Source organism: Elephas maximus, chromosome 22 (genome assembly GCF_024166365.1).
Source record: "Elephas maximus indicus isolate mEleMax1 chromosome 22, mEleMax1 primary haplotype, whole genome shotgun sequence".
Lineage (NCBI taxonomy): Eukaryota > Metazoa > Chordata > Mammalia > Proboscidea > Elephantidae > Elephas > Elephas maximus.
Genome location: NC_064840.1, coordinates 52,051,857 through 52,072,820, shown reverse-complemented (window position 1 = coordinate 52,072,820; position 20,964 = coordinate 52,051,857). Strand labels below are relative to the sequence as shown.

General features: G+C 47.8%; 2 protein-coding genes across 6 annotated transcripts in view; one reads left to right on the top strand and one right to left on the bottom strand.

Annotated features, from left to right (window-relative positions):
* The first annotated feature begins 300 nt into the window (after window positions 1-300).
* On the top strand, window positions 301-15,090 carry CCAR2 (cell cycle and apoptosis regulator 2). 2 transcript variants are annotated; one of them, XM_049865528.1, is made up of 21 exons: window positions 301-414; window positions 1,311-1,405; window positions 1,678-1,769; window positions 2,124-2,215; window positions 2,422-2,536; window positions 2,708-2,837; window positions 3,011-3,107; window positions 7,074-7,193; window positions 8,927-9,149; window positions 9,239-9,352; window positions 9,631-9,794; window positions 10,263-10,434; window positions 10,523-10,753; window positions 10,861-11,055; window positions 11,742-11,886; window positions 12,018-12,100; window positions 12,588-12,734; window positions 12,961-13,072; window positions 13,175-13,363; window positions 13,531-13,736; window positions 14,030-15,090. In XM_049865528.1, exons 2-21 carry the CDS (start codon window positions 1,348-1,350, stop codon window positions 14,072-14,074), a joined length of 2,730 nt encoding a protein of 909 aa, XP_049721485.1. In that variant the 5' UTR covers window positions 301-414; window positions 1,311-1,347; the 3' UTR covers window positions 14,075-15,090. The 2 variants fall into 2 exon arrangements, with proteins under 2 accessions (XP_049721485.1, XP_049721484.1); XM_049865527.1 differs by having other exon boundaries at window positions 10,861-11,097.
* Window positions 15,091-15,179: 89 nt separating this feature from the next.
* BIN3 (bridging integrator 3) overlaps window positions 15,180-20,964 on the bottom strand; it is a 57,905-nt gene continuing 52,120 nt past the window's right edge. For all 4 annotated transcript variants that reach the window (XM_049865530.1, XM_049865529.1, XM_049865532.1 and 1 more), the window contains 3 exons: window positions 19,553-19,694; window positions 19,181-19,315; window positions 15,180-16,081 (listed from right to left, as the gene is read on the bottom strand). In XM_049865530.1, the coding sequence (XP_049721487.1) occupies window positions 15,935-16,081; window positions 19,181-19,315; window positions 19,553-19,694 (424 nt within the window). In that variant the 3' untranslated portion in view covers window positions 15,180-15,934. The remainder of the gene's footprint in view (window positions 16,082-19,180; window positions 19,316-19,552; window positions 19,695-20,964) is intronic.

Here is a 20,964-nt window from a genome sequence, read left to right as displayed (position 1 = left end):
CAGGAGGGACTGGTTCTCTTGCTGCTGCACTCTTGTGGTCTTCCACAACGAGGTGGGGATGGTGGTGGTATGTGCTCCCTTACGTTTGAGGTTCAGCTGCCTTTGCACCAGGAACCAAGTCTCTGAAGCCTCTTTTCTAATGGGACTCTTGAGTGTGGACACCACCGAGGCGCGGCTTCCTAACGTGCATCCGATCGGGGAAGGCGCACTTCCGTCTGCAGTTGGAGAAGGATGTCAAGCCAGAGTGGGGGAAGGGAGAGATCGGTGGAGAAGGGGGAGGGACCATATCCGGGAGAGTGGCAGCTTCCGACCAGTGGTCGCGCTTCCGGAGAGGCGCTTCCGGCGGCGGCGGCAGCAGGGACTGTGGTGGTTCCGGGTGTCTTTGTCCCCCGGTGTCGCGGCCCTGGCCCGCAGGTAGGTTGGGGGCCCTCCCGCCACCCCTCTGCCTCTTCGCCACTCCCCTGGCCAAGGGGCGGAGAGGGCCGGATAGCGAAGATGCACTGGTCGCGGAAGAGGCCGAGTCCCCTTACGGTCTGCAGGTCCCGTCTCCCTGGCAACGGCCTCGGCCCTGGGGGCGGGCGGGAGGAGGAGAAACCGCGCGCGCCTTCGTCCTCCCACGGTGGCCTCGCCGCTGCCCGGCCCGGGAGACCCGGCGCCAGCGGCTGCTGAGGCGGGAGCGGAGGGCCAGGTAGCGCGGGAGCCGGAAAGGTGGAGCGCAGCGGGGTTCGCGTTCGGCCGGGCCAGACAGCTACCCTCCCACTAGCCTGTCCGGGGAACGACGGACCGGGCTTCCGGGGCCCACACCGTCTCCTCTCCGGCACCAGCCTCCTCCATTTTTCTGGGCCCTGCCCTGGAGCATTTTTTTTGTTTTGTTTTTGAGTGAATGTTTTTGAATGAATGAATGTCACTGAGGCTCTTCCCAACTCTCCCCCCGACCCTCCATCACTCCTGGGGTCGCGTGACACAGTGAGAGGTGCACTAAGTTGTCGGAGACTTGGGTGTGAGTCCCAGATTTGTCACTAACTGGATATGTGGCCTCGGGCAAACCTCTCTCTTGAGCTTCAGTTTCCTTCTCAGTAAAATAGCACGACAACATGCCCACCACTAGGTTATTAAGGGCAAACTGGAACAATGTAACGTCTTATTTAATTTCCTGCTCCTCTTTATATTTTCTTTATTATCTCCTTTCATTCTCAGCACCCCACCCTTTCCGTTTTCCATAAGAGCTTTAGTTCTTTAAGGTTCTCCAGTTTTTTGGGGTAGGTGGAAATTTTCCTCATGAACTGATAACACTTCTTTTCTGATTGAAGGTTTTTTCCAAGACTCTGAAAAAGGACTGCATTCCCAATGTCCCAGTTTAAGCGCCAGCGGATCAATCCGCTTCCAGGGGGACGCAACTTCTCAGGTGATCACCTTTATCTCTATTTGGCATCATACTGGGAAGCGTGTGCTTTGGATTTAGTATTTAAAAAATATGGCTTTTGGGGTCTCCCTCTTGGAGAGCAATGTGCTGCTGATGTTTTGTAGGCAAATAGATGACCACAGTGGTTGTTAGTGAAATCCTGTAGAGAACTTGGTTGGGGTCAGATTGCCCTTTAGGCTTATCATATCCTCTAGCTGACTGTAGTGCTAAAAGTGGTAGGAGCAGTTCCCGAAGGTTGCTTCTCTGTCCCATAGGCGCAGCTTCAACATCTCTTCTGGGCCCTCCTCCTGGTTTGCTCACTCCTCCTGTGGCCACAGATCTGTCCCAAAATGCCAGGCACCTTCAGGTAGGTTGAGCATCCTTTCCAGTGAGCTTTAGCCTTGGGAACTATGTCAGCCAGTATGGGGGTGACCAGACACCCTTCAGATTGGGGAGTCTTAAGTTTTGGTTCTAGGGAAATCTTTAGGGTGCCTCTTGGAATTAAAGAAGAACTGGAAATCCTAGAAGAAGCTTGTGACTCGAGAATGAGCTCAATTTTTTTCTTCCTGTAAGTGGATTATGTCTACTATACACATAGGCTTTCTTCATTGTGAATCATGATACCATACTCTGAGCTGGGTGGTGGAGATGAGAAGATAGTGGCAAACTGTGTATTTGTCCAAGTTACTCCCTGTTGCTATAAAACTGCCCTCTTTTACAGGGTGGGGAGAAGCAGCGGGTCTTCACTGGAATTGTTACCAGTTTGCATGACTACTTTGGGGTGGTGGATGAAGAAGTCTTTTTTCAGCTAAGGTAGGCTTGAGGCTGGTCCGCTACAGGCAAAGCTTATTGGGTTCAATTCTGTCGCCGTACTGGTGGGGACTCTTCTAAAGCAGTTGCTTTACTGTTCTTATGCAAGTTGTGAGAAATCTTGGTGGGAGGGGCCTCACGGGGGACAGTCAGGGTGGCTTGGCCAGGGTCTCTCTCCTGACTGGGCCTCCTGGCTTTTGTGCTGGCAGCGTGGTGAAGGGCAGGCTGCCCCAGCTGGGTGAGAAGGTGCTGGTGAAGGCTGCATACAACCCAGGCCAGGCAGTGCCCTGGAATGCTGTCAAGGTGCAGACACTCTCCAACCAGGTATTCATCTCTCTTTGGCATGTGCATTGGAAAGGGGAGGGAGGGAAGCACTTGTGCCCCGAAAACTGGGCAAGAATCATGCTTTTATGGAGGTGGTGGGACTGCATCTTTCCAAGGTAATGAGCACCTAAGTTCTGGGATCCTCTGAATTTCCTGGCTACTGTCTTGCAGCCCCTGCTGAAGTCACCAGCACCTCCCCTTCTGCATGTGGCAGCCCTGGGCCAGAAGCAAGGCATCCTGGGAGCTCAGCCTCAGTTGATCTTCCAGCATCACCGAATTCCCCCGCTCTTCCCTCAGAAGCGTGAGTACTGTGGCATGGATGGTGGGGTGTGGTTTTATGCGTGAATGGACATGTAACTATTAGGTTGCTGCTATCAGAATAGAAGTGGTTACTTTTCTGCATTGGAAGAAAGAGAGAGGGGACCTGGGAAGGTTTTTAGGGTTTTGGAGTCACTGGCCATTTCCTTTCTGCAGCTCTGAGTCTCTTCCAAACATCCCACACACTTCATCTGAGCCACCTGAACAGATTTCCTGCTCGGGGTCCTCATGGACGGTTGGATCAGGGCCGAAGGTAAGTGGATCAGGCAGGAAAGATGTTTTGTTTTATTTGCCTCCAGGAGCAATGTCCTTTTCTTTGCTGTCTCTTCACACTGCGGCTAGATCCTACTCCCTTTGCCCTGTAATGGGCAGACACATTAAGATGTATATCAAATACTGGAACGTTATGTACTGACTCAGCAAGTGGGGATTTAGTTCATCTTTTGAAACGTCATTTTGATATGTTTCTTTCTAATATAAACTTAATATAAGTTTTAATTTTTTAAGATAAATTTCTATTTTATTTCTAGACTGTAAGAGCAATACCAAGAATCAAGATTATCAAGGAAATACTAACATGTCAGAAAAGTATGATTGTAGCATATGGTTTAATTCCTAGTTTAGAAAATCCATGTTTCTTTATATACACTTTATACGATGGGTGTGGTATCATGTGTATGTTGCGGTTTGCCCAGAAATTCAGGCTTTATGCCATAGAAATGACAGGCTTCTTTCTGGGCCATATGTGAAGTAGGCATGGTTGATTTGGGACTTTTGGACATTCCTAGGTGACCCTGTATAATCTTTAAATGCTGGGACTATCAGCAGCATGTTATCTGTTCTCTCTGTGGCTCATATGTTCCTTATTCTGTTTTACTCTCTCAGAGTTTTTGCTTTTATCCCTAGGTGTTAAGCTCTAGACTAGTTTAAGACTTTCTCTAGTTCTGTCTTCCTTTTAACTTTTTATTATGGAAAATTTCAAATATATGCAAAGTAAACAGAATGGTATGATGGACTCTCATGCACCGATCACCAGCTTCAATGGTTATTATCGACATTCATCCATTGTTTTTCATCTACAACTTGTATACCTTCACTCACCAGTTGCCCTCTGCTCTTGGTCTTTTTTTTTTTTTTTTTTTAAAGATACAATTTATATAGATTGAAGTGCACAAATCTTAACTGGACTGTTTTAACAGATGCAAAGTCCCATACAACCTTCGCTCTATTAAAACATAGAACATTTTCATCGCTTTAGAAAGTTCGTTCATGTTGTAGTTCTCTTGAAATGTGAACTCTACCAAGAGGGAGACAACCCCCATCCCAGATGCCAGTGGATTACATATTACATGAAAAGGGCTGGAAATGCAAACCAATGTGAACACTTAAAAGGAGCATGGAATAACTCAGAGAAAAAGTTTAGGCAAAAGTGATGTAGCCGATCCTGCTGAAGCTAGTGTTTGCTCCCTTGGGGTAGGTCATTGTGAATTCTAACTGGGAGGAAGTTTGATTGCCTAGGATTATTTTCTGCAATGTTTCTACTACTTGTAACACTTTATCCCATTCCCAGTCCCTGGTATATGTCTTGCATATATCAGTTCTTCCTTCCCTGGACGTCTTCCTGGTCTGCAGTTTCTAAGGACTTCCCACCTCTCACGTTCCGTGAGTTTATTAAATGCTTCATTACAAAATCAGAGCAAGTAACGTAGTCTGTGTGAAATAACGTAGTGTGGGTGGGAGTCAATGACCGCTGTTTACTTTCTGCTTTAGGTTCAAATTCAGGCTTTCTATATAATTTTTTTTTTGTATATATAATAGGTTGAAGTCCTGGTGGTGCTATGGTTAAGACCTTGGCTGCTAACCAAAAGGTCAGCAGTTCGAATCCACCAGCTGCTCCTTGGAAACCCTGTGGGGCGGTTCTGCTCTGTCCCTTAGGGTCACTATGAGTCAGAATTGACTCGATGGCATATGACAATAACAACATATAATAGGTTGTATCTGATTGTTGTGGCCATGCCAGTCCTGTGCGGGGCCTGTTATATTGCTGTGGCCATAATCCTTCAGTGTCGTAGCTTCTAGAGAAAGGAGATAGTACTGTTGGGAGGGGGGAAGTTATCAGTCAGTAGAGACAATTTGAAGTAGGAAAAACAGCAGTGGGAATTAGGTCACTTGGCGGGGAGGGGGTAACATTAATTTATAAAGGAATCAGCCACATTAGCATTTGGGTTAGAAACCAGGTTTTATCAGGAATTTCACCTTTGAGAGGTAGCCAATAATGTCTCCATAGGACTGCTCCTGATGAACAACTGAGGCTTTTAGACAGGGACACTCAGCTGGGCTGCTGTTGCAGCACTTACTGAGATGTCGTTTACTTACTGATACTGCCTTTTACAGCCTGCTCCTGACAACTCACATTGATGAGAGAAAACCATGGCCACGGAATCCGCAGGATTCAGTGCAACATAGTGTTTGACTAGAGGTTTACTGTACTACCGCAGCGTTCACCGCAGTCGCTGGGTCAGCTGTATAGAGGTGTCAGAGTCACTGCGGAACAGTTCTGTTAGAACAAGGGTGCACTGACATCCCATAAAAGCAGATAAGTAGGCAGCTTTGGTATGGAGATGCTCATAAACAGAATTTATCCAGGCAGATAGAAAAGAACAAAAACCTTGAGTTAAATGTAATTAACAGAGTTACTCAGGGCTCTGAGGAACAGAGCTGTGACACAGGCAGGTCTAAAAGGAAAGAATAAAAACCTGGTAAATACAATCAACTCAGTTACCCAGGCATGAATAGTTGACAGTTGATTTCATTTCTCTCATGAGACATGGAGGATTTTCCCTTGTCAGCCTGGCATTTTTAATTGTCTAAAGGTTTTTCCGTCCTGTAGTATTTTTATCCATTGTATCTATAACATCGTAATATTGTAATAGGTGATTTATGACAAAAACTTCTAAAGTAGTACATGTGATTATATACAATTAAAATACTGTAAAAATATGTAAAAGGGAAGGTTTCCTCTTGCCTTCAGAGGTAACCATTAACATGTAGGTTTTTTTTTTTTTTTTAAACATAGGTATTCTTGAAGACCTTTAGAAAGTAATTTTTAAAAAGAGCAATTACTTACTGGCACTTCATGATTCTTCCTGGGTTCTCTTCTAGTCTTTTCTCTGTACACAGGCAGACCTTTTTAAAGGTCTTAGAGTTTGAAAGGTCACATTTAAAGAGTTTCAGAGTTCACATTATTTTTTATATTCTTAGTAAACATTTTTCCATATTGCGGCATAATCCTTATCATTGTTTTATGGCTGCATGACCACTGGATTTATTTACTATAGAAACCCTGGTATTGTTGGGTATTTCTGTGGTTTTCTTACTCTCAGCTTTTGCTGCCTGAATTCTTTCTACTATATATACTTTCATTTTCTTCTTTTGAATTGCTTAATTGGGATAAAGTTTCAAGAGTAGATTAGTGGATCAGAGGGTTTGAGTATTTTTTTTAATGACTTTAATGTGTGTTGCTAATTTGCCACCAGGAACTCTCTCTTAATAAAACTCACATAGAACCCCTAGCAGGGTACCATGTATGTGTCTCGTTTGCTTGTTTTTTTTTTTTTTTTTATTTCAAAAAGTTACAGAAAATTTAGAAAATTCAGAGAAATATAAAGGAAAAATTATTTATAAGCTTATCAGACAGAGTCATCCACCATTAACATTTTATTTTCTTTGAGTCTTAAAGTTGTTTGCTTAGTTGGAGCCATACTGTATATACTGGGTTGCATACTATGCTTTTCACTTAATGTATGAATGTTTTTCTATGTTACTACAAGCTTTTTTTTTTTTTAATTGTGCTTTAAGTGCAAGTTTACAGTTCAAGTCAGTTTCTTATACAAAGGTTTATACACACATTGTTATGTGACCCTAGTTGCTCTCCCTGTAATGTGACAGCACACTCTACCTTTCCATCCTGGATTTCCCGTGTCTATCCAACCAGCTCCTGTCCCTTTTTGCCTTGTCATCTCACTACCAGAAGTTTTTAAGTATCTTTTAATATCTTCACAACATTCTGTCATATGGTTGTTAGCATGGTTTCATTAACCATTTCTTTTAACGTTGTGGATTCAGGTCGTTTTCAGTTCTTTCTTTTATACCGTAGTACGTATTGAATATGTATGTAACAATATGGTTTCTTACTCCTGGGTGATGGATCAACCTCCAGTGATGACTACGACTCCAAGAAACGCAAACAACGGGCTGGCGGAGAGCCTTGGGGTGCCAAGAAACCAAGGCATGACCTGCCTCCTTACCGGGTCCACCTCACTCCGTATACTGTAGACAGGTGAGTGATGAGGCTGAGGTGGGGATGAGACTAGCAGATTGTAACAGCTGCTGGTATAAACGAGGTACAGTCTATGCAAGTGCTCATGCGTGTTCTTATAGCCTTTTTAAAATACACAAAGGGAAGCCTATTATACATACTGTTTGGTATTTTGCTTTCTTACATAACGTATTTTAAAATTTACTCTTGTTAATATTTATTAAATAGAGCCCTGGTGGCACAATGGTTAAGCCCTCGGCTGCTAACCAAAAGGTTGGCAGTTCGAATCCACCCAGCCCTCCACAGGAGAAAGACCTGGCGATCTGCTTCTGTAAAGATTACAGCCTAGAAAACTCTGTGAGGTAGTTCTGCTCTGTCATATGGGGTTGCAATGAGTTGAAATTGACTTGATGGCACCTAACAACAACATTTATTAGATTGATCTTATTCTTTCTAATAACTACATGGTATTTCAGTGAGTGAATTAACTGTAATTTATTTAACCACTTCTCCATTTTCAGTCTTTAATTGTCATAAATATTGGGGCAGTAAACATCCTGCCACGTACCTTATGTGTACAGGTACAAGTATTTATTGGGATCAGTTCCTAGAAATGGAGTAGCTGGCTCAAAGGGTTTGATTTGAAACCTTGATAGATACAGGGCTTCGAACCAGTTCATTTTGGTTTGAACCCCTGCTAAGAATTTGTATTTCTAACAAGTTGACGAAGAATATCGAATATACCATGGACTGCCAGAAGAACAAACAGACCTGTCTTGGAAGAAGTACAGCCAGAATGCTCGTTAGAAGCGAGGATGCCGAGGCTTTGGCTCACATACTTTGGACGTGTTATCAGGAGGGACTAGTCCCTGGAGAAGGATATAATGCTTGGTAGAGTGGAGAGCGAAAAAGAGGAAGACACTCAACGAGGTGGATTGACACAGTGGCTGCGACAGTGGGCTCAGACATGATGATGATTGTCAGGATGGCACAGGAATAGGCAGTGTTCCGTTCTGTTGTACACAGGGTTGCTGAGTCGGAACTGATTTGAGGGCACCTAACAACAACAAGTTCCCAGGCAGTGCTAATGCTGCTGGTTAGGGACCAGCTCTGAGAACCACTAGTATAGCAGTGGTTCTCAAAATTTATTATACACAGAATCACTTGGGTAGTTAAAATGTAAATTCTGATTCAGTATATCTGGGGTGGAAATGCAAATTTGCTCAGCAGAGGTTCAAACCAGAATGAACCTGTTTGAAGCTGTGGTTTCCCTATGCCTTTGTCAGTACCGTGCTGTATTATCAAACTTTTTGATCTTTGTCAATCTGATAGGTGAAAAGTGATATTCTAATTTATATTTCTTTAATTATAGGCGAGTGAGCATTTTTTCATGGGCTTCTATGTCTTAACATATTTTTCTGTTAAGTACTTGATGTCATTTTTCCCACTCTTCTCCTGGACTATTTTCCCTTTTTTTTTTGTTATTAATTTCTGAGTTTGTTTTATATTAAGCTAATGACCACTTTCTCTGTCATTTATTGCAATTTTCCCCCCAGTTTGACTTGATTTTGTCACACAGAGATTTAGAATTTTTAGTGGTCAAATCTGATCTGTCTTTTCCGTTCTTACGTAGAAAATCTTTCTTTCCCAGATTATAAAATAATTAGCCTATTTTTTTCAAGGCTTTTACAGTTCCATTTTTTAAATATTTTTAGTCTTTAATCAATCTGAATTCCCTTGCTTGCTTTCTGTAGCCCCATCTGTGACTTCTTAGAACTCCAGCGCCGATACCGCAGCCTCCTGGTTCCCTCAGATTTTCTGGCCGTTCATCTGAGCTGGCTGTCAGCCTTCCCTCTGAGCCAGCCCTTTTCTCTCCACCATCCAAGCCGTATTCAGGTATCTTCTGAGAAGGAGCCAGCACCAGACACTGGTGCTGAGCCCATCCCTTCAGACAGTGACCCCGCGTATAGTTCCAAGGTAAGTTGACTGGGCTCCTGTTGCTTTATCCAGTCTTTGGGGGCTGAAGATGGCTCCTGAGTGTGCACCTTCATGCCTCCTCTGCACAGGTACTGTTGCTGTCTTCCCCGGGATTGGAGGAATTGTATCGTTGTTGCATGCTGTTTGTGGATGACATGGCTGAGCCGAGGGAGACGCCAGAACATCCTTTGAAGCAGATTAAGGTAAGGACTGGAATCTAAGAGGCAAGATACTCAGCTCAGCTCGCATTTATTAACGCATTAGGAATAAGGCATCTCAGAGGCGAAATGCCCTGTTTTACCCCTGAGGAAAATGTGGCCCCGTGATGTTTTTACTTGTCAGAAACCGTTACCTGACTAGTTAATGGGTAGAGAGTCCCTTTATGGGGGGCCCTTCAGCACACGGTGCTGCCTTAACTCCTGATTAGTGGGAGACTCGGGTAATAAGGCTTTAGTTTCTCATCCCTAATCTATTTTCGCAGTTTTTGCTGGGCCGGAAAGACGAAGAGGCAGTGCTGGTTGGGGGTGAGTGGTCTCCTTCCTTGGATGGCCTTGACCCCAAGGCTGACCCACAGGTGCTAGTCCGCACGGCCATCCGCTGTGCACAAGCTCAGACAGGCATCGACTTGAGCAGCTGCACGAAGTGGTGAGTGGGCTTCTTCGAGCTCTCGTTTGTGAACAACTCACTGAGTTGGTGACTTACTTATGAGGCCAAGCTTCTGCTTCTTTTTGACCCTGTTAGCTGTCCTCTGTTGCCTAGTCCCAGTTCATCCTTCACTTCACTTCTCTAGCTGCCTCACAAATGATAGCCTTGGCTATGAGCGTGACTAGGTATTTGTATGTGTGTTGAAGGCCAGCTTATCTGACGTGTCAGCCATGTTCAGCACTCCTTCTTGTTGCCTTGGCACCTTGTGTAATAAGTGCTTAATGTTTCACTGTTGACCAAACGTTTCTCGAGTACTTGGTCTGTATCTTTTATTTTTGTACTGGAAAGCTTGGCACCCAGTATGTGCTCACTAAATGTTGATTGGAAACTGAAGCAGTTGTCTGTGAATGTGGTGTCTGTATGAGTGCATCATGGGTTAGCCTTCAGTTTTCCTTCTGCCGTGAGCAGGTGGCGCTTTGCTGAGTTTCAGTACCTGCAGCTGGGACCCCCAAGGCGACTCCAGACAGTGGTGGTGTACTTGCCAGATGTCTGGACCATTATGCCTACTTTGGAAGAGTGGGAGGCCCTGTGCCAGCAGAAGGCTGCAGAGGCAGCTCTCCCACCTCAGGAGGCACCAGTGGTAAGGCCAAACCGTCTGAAGAAGGTAGGGGGAAGGAGGTGCCTGACCCCTGGGCCCAGGTGGTCATAACTCTTTGCTTCTGTTGCAGGAAACAGAGTCTTCTGAGCAGGCAGCGGATGCATCAGAGCAGGCAGCAGATAGTTCTAAACAGAATGCAGAGAACGCGGAGGTCGCTGCACAGCAGGAAATGGACACTGATCTCCCAGAGGCCCCTCCACCGCCTCTAGAACCTGCTGTCATTGCACGCCCTGACTGTATAAACCTTTCTCTCCATGCTATCGTGGAGGATCGGAGGCCAAAAGAAAGGATCTCTTTTGAGGTAGGTTTAGAATCTTGGGCAGATTGTGGGGTAGGAGGTATGGGATGACAGAATAATCCTTTTTTCCCTGGTGCTCATGGCTCCCTTCTCACTGTCTCTCCTAACAGGTGATGGTGTTGGCTGAGCTATTTCTGGAGATGCTGCAGAGGGATTTTGGCTATAGGGTTTATAAGGTGCTGCTGAGCCTCCCTGAAAAGGCAGTGACTCCTCCTGAGCCTGAGAAGGAGGAGGCAGCCAAGGAGGAAGCAGCCAAGGAGGAAGAAGTGGTCAAAGAAGAGGTGGCCAAGGAGTCGAAGGATGAGGTACAGAATGAGGGAGCAGCTGCTGAGTCAGACAACCCGCTGGTGAGCACCTTTGTCACTGCCAGACTGATAGTGGGACTGAAAGAATGATGCTTACTATAATTTCAGTACTTATTTTGTACCAGGCACTGTTCTAAACACTTTACAAGGCTTAGTTACTCCTCATACAAGGCTTAGTTACTCCTCATAACCCTAGTAGGTAGGTTCTAAAGTGCTGAGAGGTTAGGTATTTGGCACATGATCACCCGGATAGCAAAATGGTCCATCTCGGGTAAGGGATGCTGCCTAGAAGAGTGAAGGGAAGCCTGGCTGACAAGCTGTGGCAGCATGGAGGTCCCAGTTAATGAGAATGCTTTGAGGATAGAAGTGTTTTGATTACCTGATGGTTAACTAGAAAAAGTCATTTTATTAACCCTTTTTAAGACCCATGGGTCTGCCTTTTGCCTAAGTACTATCAAGTAAGCATGATTTCTTATGGGACTGAGATTGACTCTTGAGGAAAATCCCAGGTGTCTGGAAATCCCCCACGTGTGCTGTGGCTCCTGTTTAAAACATTAAACGAAACTGGCATACAAAGCCCTTCACACAGTGACGGGAACATAGTTGATACCCAGATGTTAGCTATTATTATTGTTAGTAATTACAGTTAACAATTCCTTCTTTTCATTTCGGTCTGCCACCTTTAGAAGGAGGATGGACTTGTGCCCAAACCCCCATCTTCTGGAGGAGAGGAAGAAGAGAAACCCCGGGGTGAGGCATCCGAGGACCTTTGTGAGATGGCTCTGGACCCAGAACTACTGCTTCTGAGGGATGATGGAGAAGAGGAATTTGGTATGTCCAGTGGTGTGAGAGGGTTGGTAATTCTCTGGATCTGTAGCTGTAAGCGTTTTCCTCTTGGGACTGTAGATCAAGTTTGGGCCGGGTGTGGCCTCTATTCCATGTTTATGTCAGGCTTTCTATAGCAGGAGCAAAGCTGGAGGATTCGGAGGTACGGTCTGTTGCCTCAAACCAGTCAGAGATGGAATTCTCTTCACTTCAGGACATGGTGAGACCTCTTTTCTATCCCTCTGGGCCTCCCTGCTGGTAAAGCTTAGCAAGGCCTCTGACTCACTCTTGGGAGAGGGATGCTGAGCACTGCATGAGCCTTTGTGTTTACCACGTGACTTCTGGCATCTCAGAGGCAGACAAGATTTCTCTTGACTGACAAAAGACAAAATGTGTTTCTTGGCTTGTAGAATGCCATTTCATAGGATCCGGGAGACCAGTTCACTATCTCCATTGGTATCTGACCGAGGAGTGTGCGAGGTTTCTCTGTACGTGACAGCTCGTGGGGCTTTTGTGAAAGCACCCCAACTAAGCCTTTGGCTATAGGTCTGGTGACCCAGCCTGGCTGAGTGTCTCCAACTGGAAGGCCTGCTTGGGTGTGGTTAAGTCAGCCAAGCCATTCAGCTTAGAAAGGCTGTGTCCTGGGTGATTTAGCCACTGAAAGTACTATTTGTAAATTGCCTGTACATCTTTGTTTCTCTCGGCAGCCCAAGGAGCTGGATCCCTCTGCTGTGCTCCCCTTGGATTGTCTTCTTGCATTTGTGTTCTTTGATGCTAACTGGTGTGGCTACTTGCACCGGAGAGACTTGGAGAGGATTCTGCTTACCCTTGGGCTCCGGCTTAGTGCAGAGCAGGTACCTTGTCACTTCCACCACCAATCCTTTCTGAAACGGCCTTTCCTAACATAAATAAACACAGGCACGCACTTAACCTCATTTGGGTGAACCACAGTACTTTAGTTCCAGGATCTTGAACATCACCAGGACAAGGGCTTGGACTTTTTGATCAGTGGGTATCTTGGGGAAACCCTGGTGGCATACTGGTTAAGAGCTACATATCTGGGGTGTATGTTTGCTGTAGGCCAAGCAGCTGGTCAGCAGGGTGGTGACCCAGAACATCTGCCAGTACCGGAGCCTTCAGTATAGCCGCCAGGAGGGCATGGATGGCGGACTTCCTGAGGAGGTGCTCTTTGGTATGTATTGGTGCTCTGCTTCCTTTGGTGGGGAATGGGCAGGGCAGGCTTCTTTTTCCTCCTGAGGCCCTTTCCTTAAGTCTTTTTCATGGCCCCTCCTAGGAAACCTTGATCTGCTACCTCCTCCTGGGAAAAACGCAAAGCCAAGTGCTGTCCCCATGGAACACAAAGGTCTGGTGTCCCACAATGGCAGCCTGATCAATGTGGGGAACCTGCTGCAGCGTGCAGAGCAGCAGGACAGTGGACGGCTCTACCTGGAGAACAAGATTCACACACTGGAACTGAAGCTGGGTGAGTGGTGTGGTGTGATGCTGCAGGGACTTGTCACAGGATGGGATATACTGAGACTAGCGGGGAGGCAGAGCCTGTTCCATAGATTTCAGTCCTCTTGCCCTATGCTTCAACCATTGCCTGAGCAGCCATCTTTTTGGTATTTTATTATTTTTCCCTATCCCCAGAGGAGAGCCACAACCGATTCTCAGCCACTGAAGTGACGAATAAGACACTGGCAGCAGAAATGCAGGAGTTGCGAACACGGTTGGCCGAGGCAGAGGAGACAGCCCGGACAGCTGAACGACAGAAGAACCAGCTTCAGCGGCTGCTACAGGACTTCCGAAGGCGCCTGACCCCCCTGCAGCTTGAGATGCAGCGGATGGTTGAAAAGGTGAGGTGGGGGAAGAGCCAGGAGGGAACTGAAGTTTCTTTGGGTGGGGCTTCAAAAGCCCCCTGCTGTTCCTGAGGAGAGCTAGCTGTCATTTCAAGAGTTGATTAGCGGAGAGCCAGTATGTCAGCCCTTCTCCTTGCCCAAGGGTACCTTGCTTTCTGCCTCTGTTCACTGGTTTCTCATGGAATTAGTCAGCTTGCAATTTAAGTCTCCTAGATGGAAGTATTCAGTAATTTTCAAATCTTGTTGCTTTTCCTTCTTGGGAGTTCTAATTCTGTTTACATCTCTTTCAGGCTGACAGCTGGGTAGAAAAGGAGGAGCCAGCACCTACCAACTGAGGGGCCTTGCACAGGAACTGCCATCCTGTGAGGTCAGCGATGGAGTCTGAGGAAGTTAGAGCCCTTTTGGTACCAGGAAGCAGCTGGAGCAGGACCTAGGAGCCATAGGCAGGGGAGGCTGACCCCTGTGCTCAGCCTCTTTAGGGGAGGTCAAGCTGTCAAGGTGGGGTCTATCTGTGCTGTGGGACAGATCAGTGAGGAACCCCAGTTCCACTTACTACTAAATACAACATCTTTTACACCCCTAGAATGTCATTTTGCCCTCTACCTTGGAATTTCTTCTGGGGCCCTTTTAGTCTGTGCTGACTTTCTCCTGTCCTCTTCCAATTTAGAATAAGACAGGGGAGGAAAAGGCTTTTCGAGTACACGACAAGGTCTAACACCAATAAACTGAAGAAACAGGGAGTCTGGCTGGGGTTAAGAAGAACCCCGTAACCTGGATGGCACAAATCCTGCTAGGCTACAGGAGCAGGTTCTTGGGGAGGGCCTAACTTGGTCACCACTGGAATGGAGTCAGTGCTAGAAAGATCTGTGTTGGGCTGTTTGCACCAATAGAACACTGTGTTCCAGCCACCCCAGACTTGCCGGAAGAAACCAGCACCTCTTTTCCCCCCCTGGTTCCCCGTGTTCAGAATGTGGTATTGGCCCTGGCCCAGCCTTTCTCCCTGTTACCCACCCATAATTCTCACCTCTTTCCATAATCCGTGGTTTCAGTTTGACTTTGTATATGAAGTTGGGTTTTTTTTTTTTTTTTTTTTTGGCTTTTTGTTTTTTAAATAAACCAAAGTCAAAAACAGACCAGGTGTCCTCCATAGCTCTTCCCCTACTCCTCCTGCACTCCCTTTATTCTCAGCTCTTATCCCAGTCCATGGTGCAGGTATCTCCAGAAGGCGGGGCAGAGCACAGAGAGGTAAGAGCCTTTGTGTTCTGGGCTCTCAGCTGCTGTGGGCCAAGGAGAGAGCTGCAGCTGTTGTGCCAGATCAGCAGGGGGCAGCAAAGTCCTGAGGAAAATCTCCCATGGCTTTCCCTTTCTCTCCTTAGTTATAACACAATAATAAACTGACATTTTATTGAAAACTTTACTTGAAAAAATAAAAACTCCAAATTTCAGGTGAGACACAAACCCACTGTTCTTTCTTTGAGGCCTGTGAATTATCTGTGTCATTTAGTGTGGTACAACAGTTACATAAGTTGAGGCCCAGTTACCTAGGGAACCTAACCAACTTGGGGCTCTTGCCTGCAACTTAGCTAAGGGATAGAAATGGGTGGAATCAGCCTTTGTCCTGCTTGGCCGCTTGAGTGAGGGGCCTCCACCACGCCTTGGGGGACCACAGTTCTCATGTTCCACAGGACACTGTCATGGGCCTCTCCCGTAAAAGACAGTCTTCGAAGTGAAAAGGCAGAGGGGGGTTGGTGGGCGCCCCAGGATGGGTCTTCTGGAGGTAGATACGATTTCAGCCACACACACAAGGTTAAGACCCTCAGCTGAGCTGACGAAACCCATGCCTTCGAAAAGGCTGAAGTTGGCTGTGGCTCTAGGCCTGGGTGCTGTACTTTGGATGGTTCTTTTGGAAATAAAAAAGCCCCTTGGATTTTCTACACTGCTTACCTAGTGTCCGCGGCTGCTTCCTATTAAGTGGCGAGACAAGCCTGCTTGGGGCTCCTGGGGCTGGTGATGGGCTTAAGGGAACGAAGACCCATTTCAAGGGGCTGGTGAGGTAGTGCAGGAGCCACCTCTGTCCCCAACCTGCTAGTTGCCCGGAAGAGGGCCTTTTGCTAGGCTGACAAGTGGGAAGAACACCAGCCCAAGCTAAAAAGGGGGACTTAATGTCCCAGCAGTCTTTGGAGGGTGAAAGGAATTCAGTCATCAGCCACTATAGAGAGGGCTCTGAGCTCGCTCAGTCTGGCTTCATTCTCCCGCTCCCGCTGCTCATCGCTGTGGCCTGGCTGGTCAAGCTGTTGGGTCAGGTCTCCAAAGATCTTATGCATTTCTGAGTAGTACACAACCTGGGAGGAGGCAAGAGAAGGTCAACAAGTGCTGGGCTCCCTGGGTACCAGCGCCCCCAAAGCATCCCTTGGGCACAGCAGTGCAGGTGGGAAAGCAGGGCCAGAGAACTGGGGTCATGTGGCTCTCACCCCTGTGTTCACCCTTGTGGCTCTGAGACGGCCCCAATACCTGTCTCCCCTTACCCCATTTCTGTAAACTGCATGGCAGCATGGGAAGGAGTGAAGCCACAGCCCCAGGCTCTTCAGGAATGTCCATTGAGGAAAAGGCTCTGGTCTAGACCCCAGGGTAGCAGTCTACCAAAAGGGAGGAAAGGACTATGGGTCCCTTTTGAGGTGGAGGCTGCACACTCATACCTCCTGGTTCTAGCCGAGCAGCAATGTTGATGTGTAAGGAGATGGACCTGTGTACTTGGAATGGGGTAGGTGGAGGGCGGGAGAAAGACAAAGCACAACCCAAGGCTAGGACTGCAGAGAGTGAGAGCAACTCCTTGGCTTGGTTCTGGAAAGGCAAAGGAGAGACAGGCACTGTGCTAGGAGTTTGCTGCTTTATCTAAGTTAGGACAGAAGCCCAAAGCCTTTGTTCATAGGAGAAAGAGGAAATGGTAGGTTTGTGGCTTACAAAGCCTTGAGAGTCAGTCTTAGAAGTAAAAAAGTTGAGAAAGATTACACCTTTCTCGTCCTCTTCCTTCCCAACTGACATCCCACTGCCTAGCTGTGTTACCAGGAAAGCAGGGCTTGGAGGCCAGGCTCGTTTCCATGTTTCCTTCTATGTATGCACAGCAATGGGATGGAAGAAAAACACAGGAATGAGAGGCCAGGAGCATGAGCAGGAATGGGGCAATACCCATCAGCAACCTCTCAGGATGGCTGAGGGCTGCTTAGATCCAGGGTCGGAGGAGGCCGAGGATCTGGGGCTTTTCCAGGAGAGGATGGAGGGCATTTCTGCCTCAGTCTCTACCTCATGCTTTTAAGTGAAAGCATGTACTTCATGAAAGTGGTCCACGCTATTCCAACAGTCCTAATTTTAGCATCTCCAGCTCCAAGAGTCTTCGGGGAGAAGAAACTCTGCTTCTTTAGAAGCTCGGAAAGCCCTCACTACTAAGGCAAGGCCAAGCAGCAGGGTTTGGTGGCAATGGCTCTGCCTCGATGGCAGGGCCCTGTGGTTGAGCTGTTTCTAAAGAAATCTCTCTCCCCGACTCCCACAGCCAGGTGTCTAAGTGGGCTGAAGGGAGCTAAACTGAGAAGGTCTCAACCTGCTGCTGTCACTTCAGGGGATGGGGGTCTGGGGGCAGGCCTAGGCTAGTGCTGGGGGGAGCGATGGTCCACCTGCCCACCCCACACAAGCCGCACTGCGCCGGGTGAGTCACTAGGAATGCTCACTTCTCCAGTGACTAATGGCAGCGGCAGCCGGGTGAGGAGGAGGCTGGCACTGAGGAGGCAGTAAACAACCCCCAGCTCCCACACTGCTTGGTTACAGGGCATCCCTGTCCCCTTGCTGCTCCAACCTGGTCATGCCTAAGCCTGGGCACCCTGGCGCTTCCCCTGTGAGCAACACCAATGGAGGAGGCAGGGCAGCACACAGGTTTCTGGCGGGGGCTGAAGGAGGGACGTGACAGCAAAGGACAGGGAAGGCACAGGTTTCCCTCTGAAACACATTCCTCCGTGGTCAGAGCGGGGAAGCTGCTGGGAAGAAACTCCCAGGACACCACCTCCAGGGACAACGCTCTGGGTGCAAATGTGGGGATTCCCTCAGACTCCCTCCTTCTGGTGAAGGGTGTGTGCATACACACATACACAAGTCAGCTCTTGTTTCCTTTCTCCCTAGACACAACTCAAGATGACCAAGGACAGGGGTCACTGCCAAGTCCCAGCTGCAACATAACTCCAGCTTCAGGCTTGTTGGTATAAGGGGACGGGCACTGTGGATTTTGGTGCTCTCCAAAGATGGCAGGCTGGGAGGTGGGAATCAGGTTTTTCCTGGACTCTTGGGATTGTGGAATCTCAATGAGTGACAACGTCCACTGGAGGGCGCTAGATACCCAGACCAAGAACAGAAATGGGATGAGGTAGGTAGAAACCTGCTAGGTCTTTCTTTAGCTTTGTTACCTGGTGATGAGTTCACCCTGGTGGGAAGGGTGGCAGGGTCCTCAGGCTGATGCCGAGCACATGCAATCAGCTGGGGGTCCCACCTGGGAAGACCTTGTCTTGGCTTTGGCACCCTAGCCTTTTCTCCTTTATAAATGGACAGAGTAATCACGTTCTCAAAGATTGAGAACAACGAGGGCCAGGACAGTAGGAGCTACATATGATCACACACTTGAGAAACAGGAGACACAGGTTCCTGACCTGTGTCCAACTCTCCGGATGGAGAAGGGACGGCCCTAATGCTCCAGCTGACTAACCTGCCAGCACCGGCCCTGCAGCCCATGCTGCCTTCCCACTGGAGGTGCGCCACGGCCCAGAGCTGGGTCCCAGGCAAGGCTAAGCTGCCTCTCTCAGCGTTCAGTGAGCCCTCCTCCATCGGTAGCTAAGTCAAGGCTCCTCATGGTCTCCTGTCAAATGAAGAGGACTAACTAGGGCAACGAGGGGAGGGGTGCTGGATCCTCAGAAAGTGGCTCAACTACCTTCACCCTGCAGGCCTCCAGATCCCCCATCTCCACCTGAGCACACTGGGCACCTGCCTATCAACAGGGAGAGGCTGGAGGTGTGGCCTGCTTCCTTCCCGCTGCTTACAGTAAATGTGAGGAGAGGGAGAGACTGAGGGACGAACTGTTCAACAAAAGGAACCTTGTCCATCCTAGGGCTGGGCTTAGCCAGAGAGCAATGCAGGAACCAAATCAGAAATTCTGGCAAAAAATCAGAATCCTCATGTCTCCAGAGCCCCCGAGATTCCAGTACTGAAATGAATTTCCTCAGTGGGGGACAGGGTGAGGTGTATACAGGGTAGGGTATGGTGGTGATGCTGTCTTTCCAGAGAATGGCTAAGCTATTCTCCAGTGTGGAGCGTGGTGGTTGCCATGAGATATGTCTACAAAGCCCTTGACCTGTCTCTCAAGGGAAAAAGTGCTGGGCCATCAAAAGGGTGGGGAGCGGCCTCACTTCGGCTCGGATCAAGGACTCAAAACTGGGCTGGAAGTAGTTGAGTCGGCTATTGTAGAACCGTGGCATCTCATCCAGGAGCTGCTTGTTTTTGGCTTCAAAGTCGTCCCGCACAGGGCGAAGCTCTTCCCGGGCCTAGGGAAGAAAACACTAGATGGCAAACTCTCGCTGGCTTATTCAGAATCCCTACTGGGTGAACAGTGTGTGTGTGAGGGGTGGGTATCAGGACATATGGTGGCTTGGTCCCACAGCTCCAGAGAGTAGGTGCCCGGGTGAAGGGAGGAACTTACCACCAATGACCACAATGGCCCCTGTCCCCTTTCCTTCTGCCTCCATTTCACCCTCCTTCCCTGCTCCCTTCTCCCTTGGTACCTGGTGGAGTTTGGCCAACACTGGCCCTGTCTTCTCCTTCTCCTCGTACTTTTCCACCTTGGCCTGCAATCTTCTATAGTCCTGCAAGGCCTGTTCCCGCCGTTTCACCGCCATGTTGAGGCTCGGGAAGACACTTCCAAACCTGCCAGACACAGGGTGGTTGGATATAGGCCCAGTGCCTGGAGGCACGGGCAGGCAGCTCATCATTTGTTCAAAATATATTGGGTACCTACTAAGTGCTAGATTCTGTTCTAGGTTTTGGGGATTCAGCTGTGAACATGATAGATGAGGCCCTGGCCCTTAGCCCTTGGGATAAGGTCAAGGGAAAGAAGATAGGGCTAAGGGTCACTGTGCTGGATCTGTGTAAGATATGATGGGGAACGAATGAATGGTGCCATTTACGCTGCCCACTGCTCCTTTACCCACCCACCTCACACGAGCCTCACACCACAGGTGAGGACAGCCAGACCTGTAATAGAGGAGTTAGGGTTGGAAGGTACCTTCGGAGCCATCTGTCCAACATCTCCATTAAAAAAAAATAAAAGAAGCTGAGGCCAGGGAGATTACATGACTTTCCCAAGGTCACAATTAGACACTAACAGTCCAGAAAATAACTCAAATGCCCCAGTACTCTGTCTGGTACTCTTCCCACCACCTCGTGATATTGTCAGCAGGTGACAGAACTGAATCAGAACCCACTTCTGGCCAGTGGCTCCTCTCACCACTTGAACATGGGAAAAGCAGGACTCCCATGGGTCCACCATTGAAAACGCCACACCATCAAACCATGTCCTCCTGGAATGGTTTATGAGCAACTCTGATTAAGATGGAGGACAAGGGGTAGGAACAAGCTGCTGAGGCTGGGGCTCACCTCAGTGGGACGTAAGCCAGTTGCTGATTTCAGCCTTTCACAAGCATTCTGGTCCAGAAGCTCATGGCTCACCTTCAGGTAGTTCAGATACCACATGTGGAACGACTTCCCGAATTTGTCTTTCAAAGGAACATGACCACAAATTTGGTTTTTAAAAGCCTCAACAAATCCAGGGTACATGTGAGATAAGAGTAACACACATTTTCGCCAGAAAAAGGGGATATAAATTGGACCAAGGCATTAAACTAAGCCCCAAACTAAGCTTCTGACCCAGAGGGGAGACTTTGATGGAACAAAGGGCTTATCCCTGAGAATGGTACAAAAAAGAATTCTTCTAGTTCAATTAAAAAAAAAAACCATAATGAGCTCACTACTAACTGGAAATGCTAGAAAAGTGGGTAAAACCACCCAAACATCTCTGAAGCCTCAGCCACAGGCCCTTATACTGAGTAATATTTGTAATATACAAAGTAACACACAAAGTCAATATCTGGCCAATGGATGTGACCAGGCAGAAGATGTAGGCTTAGTCAGTGCTGCA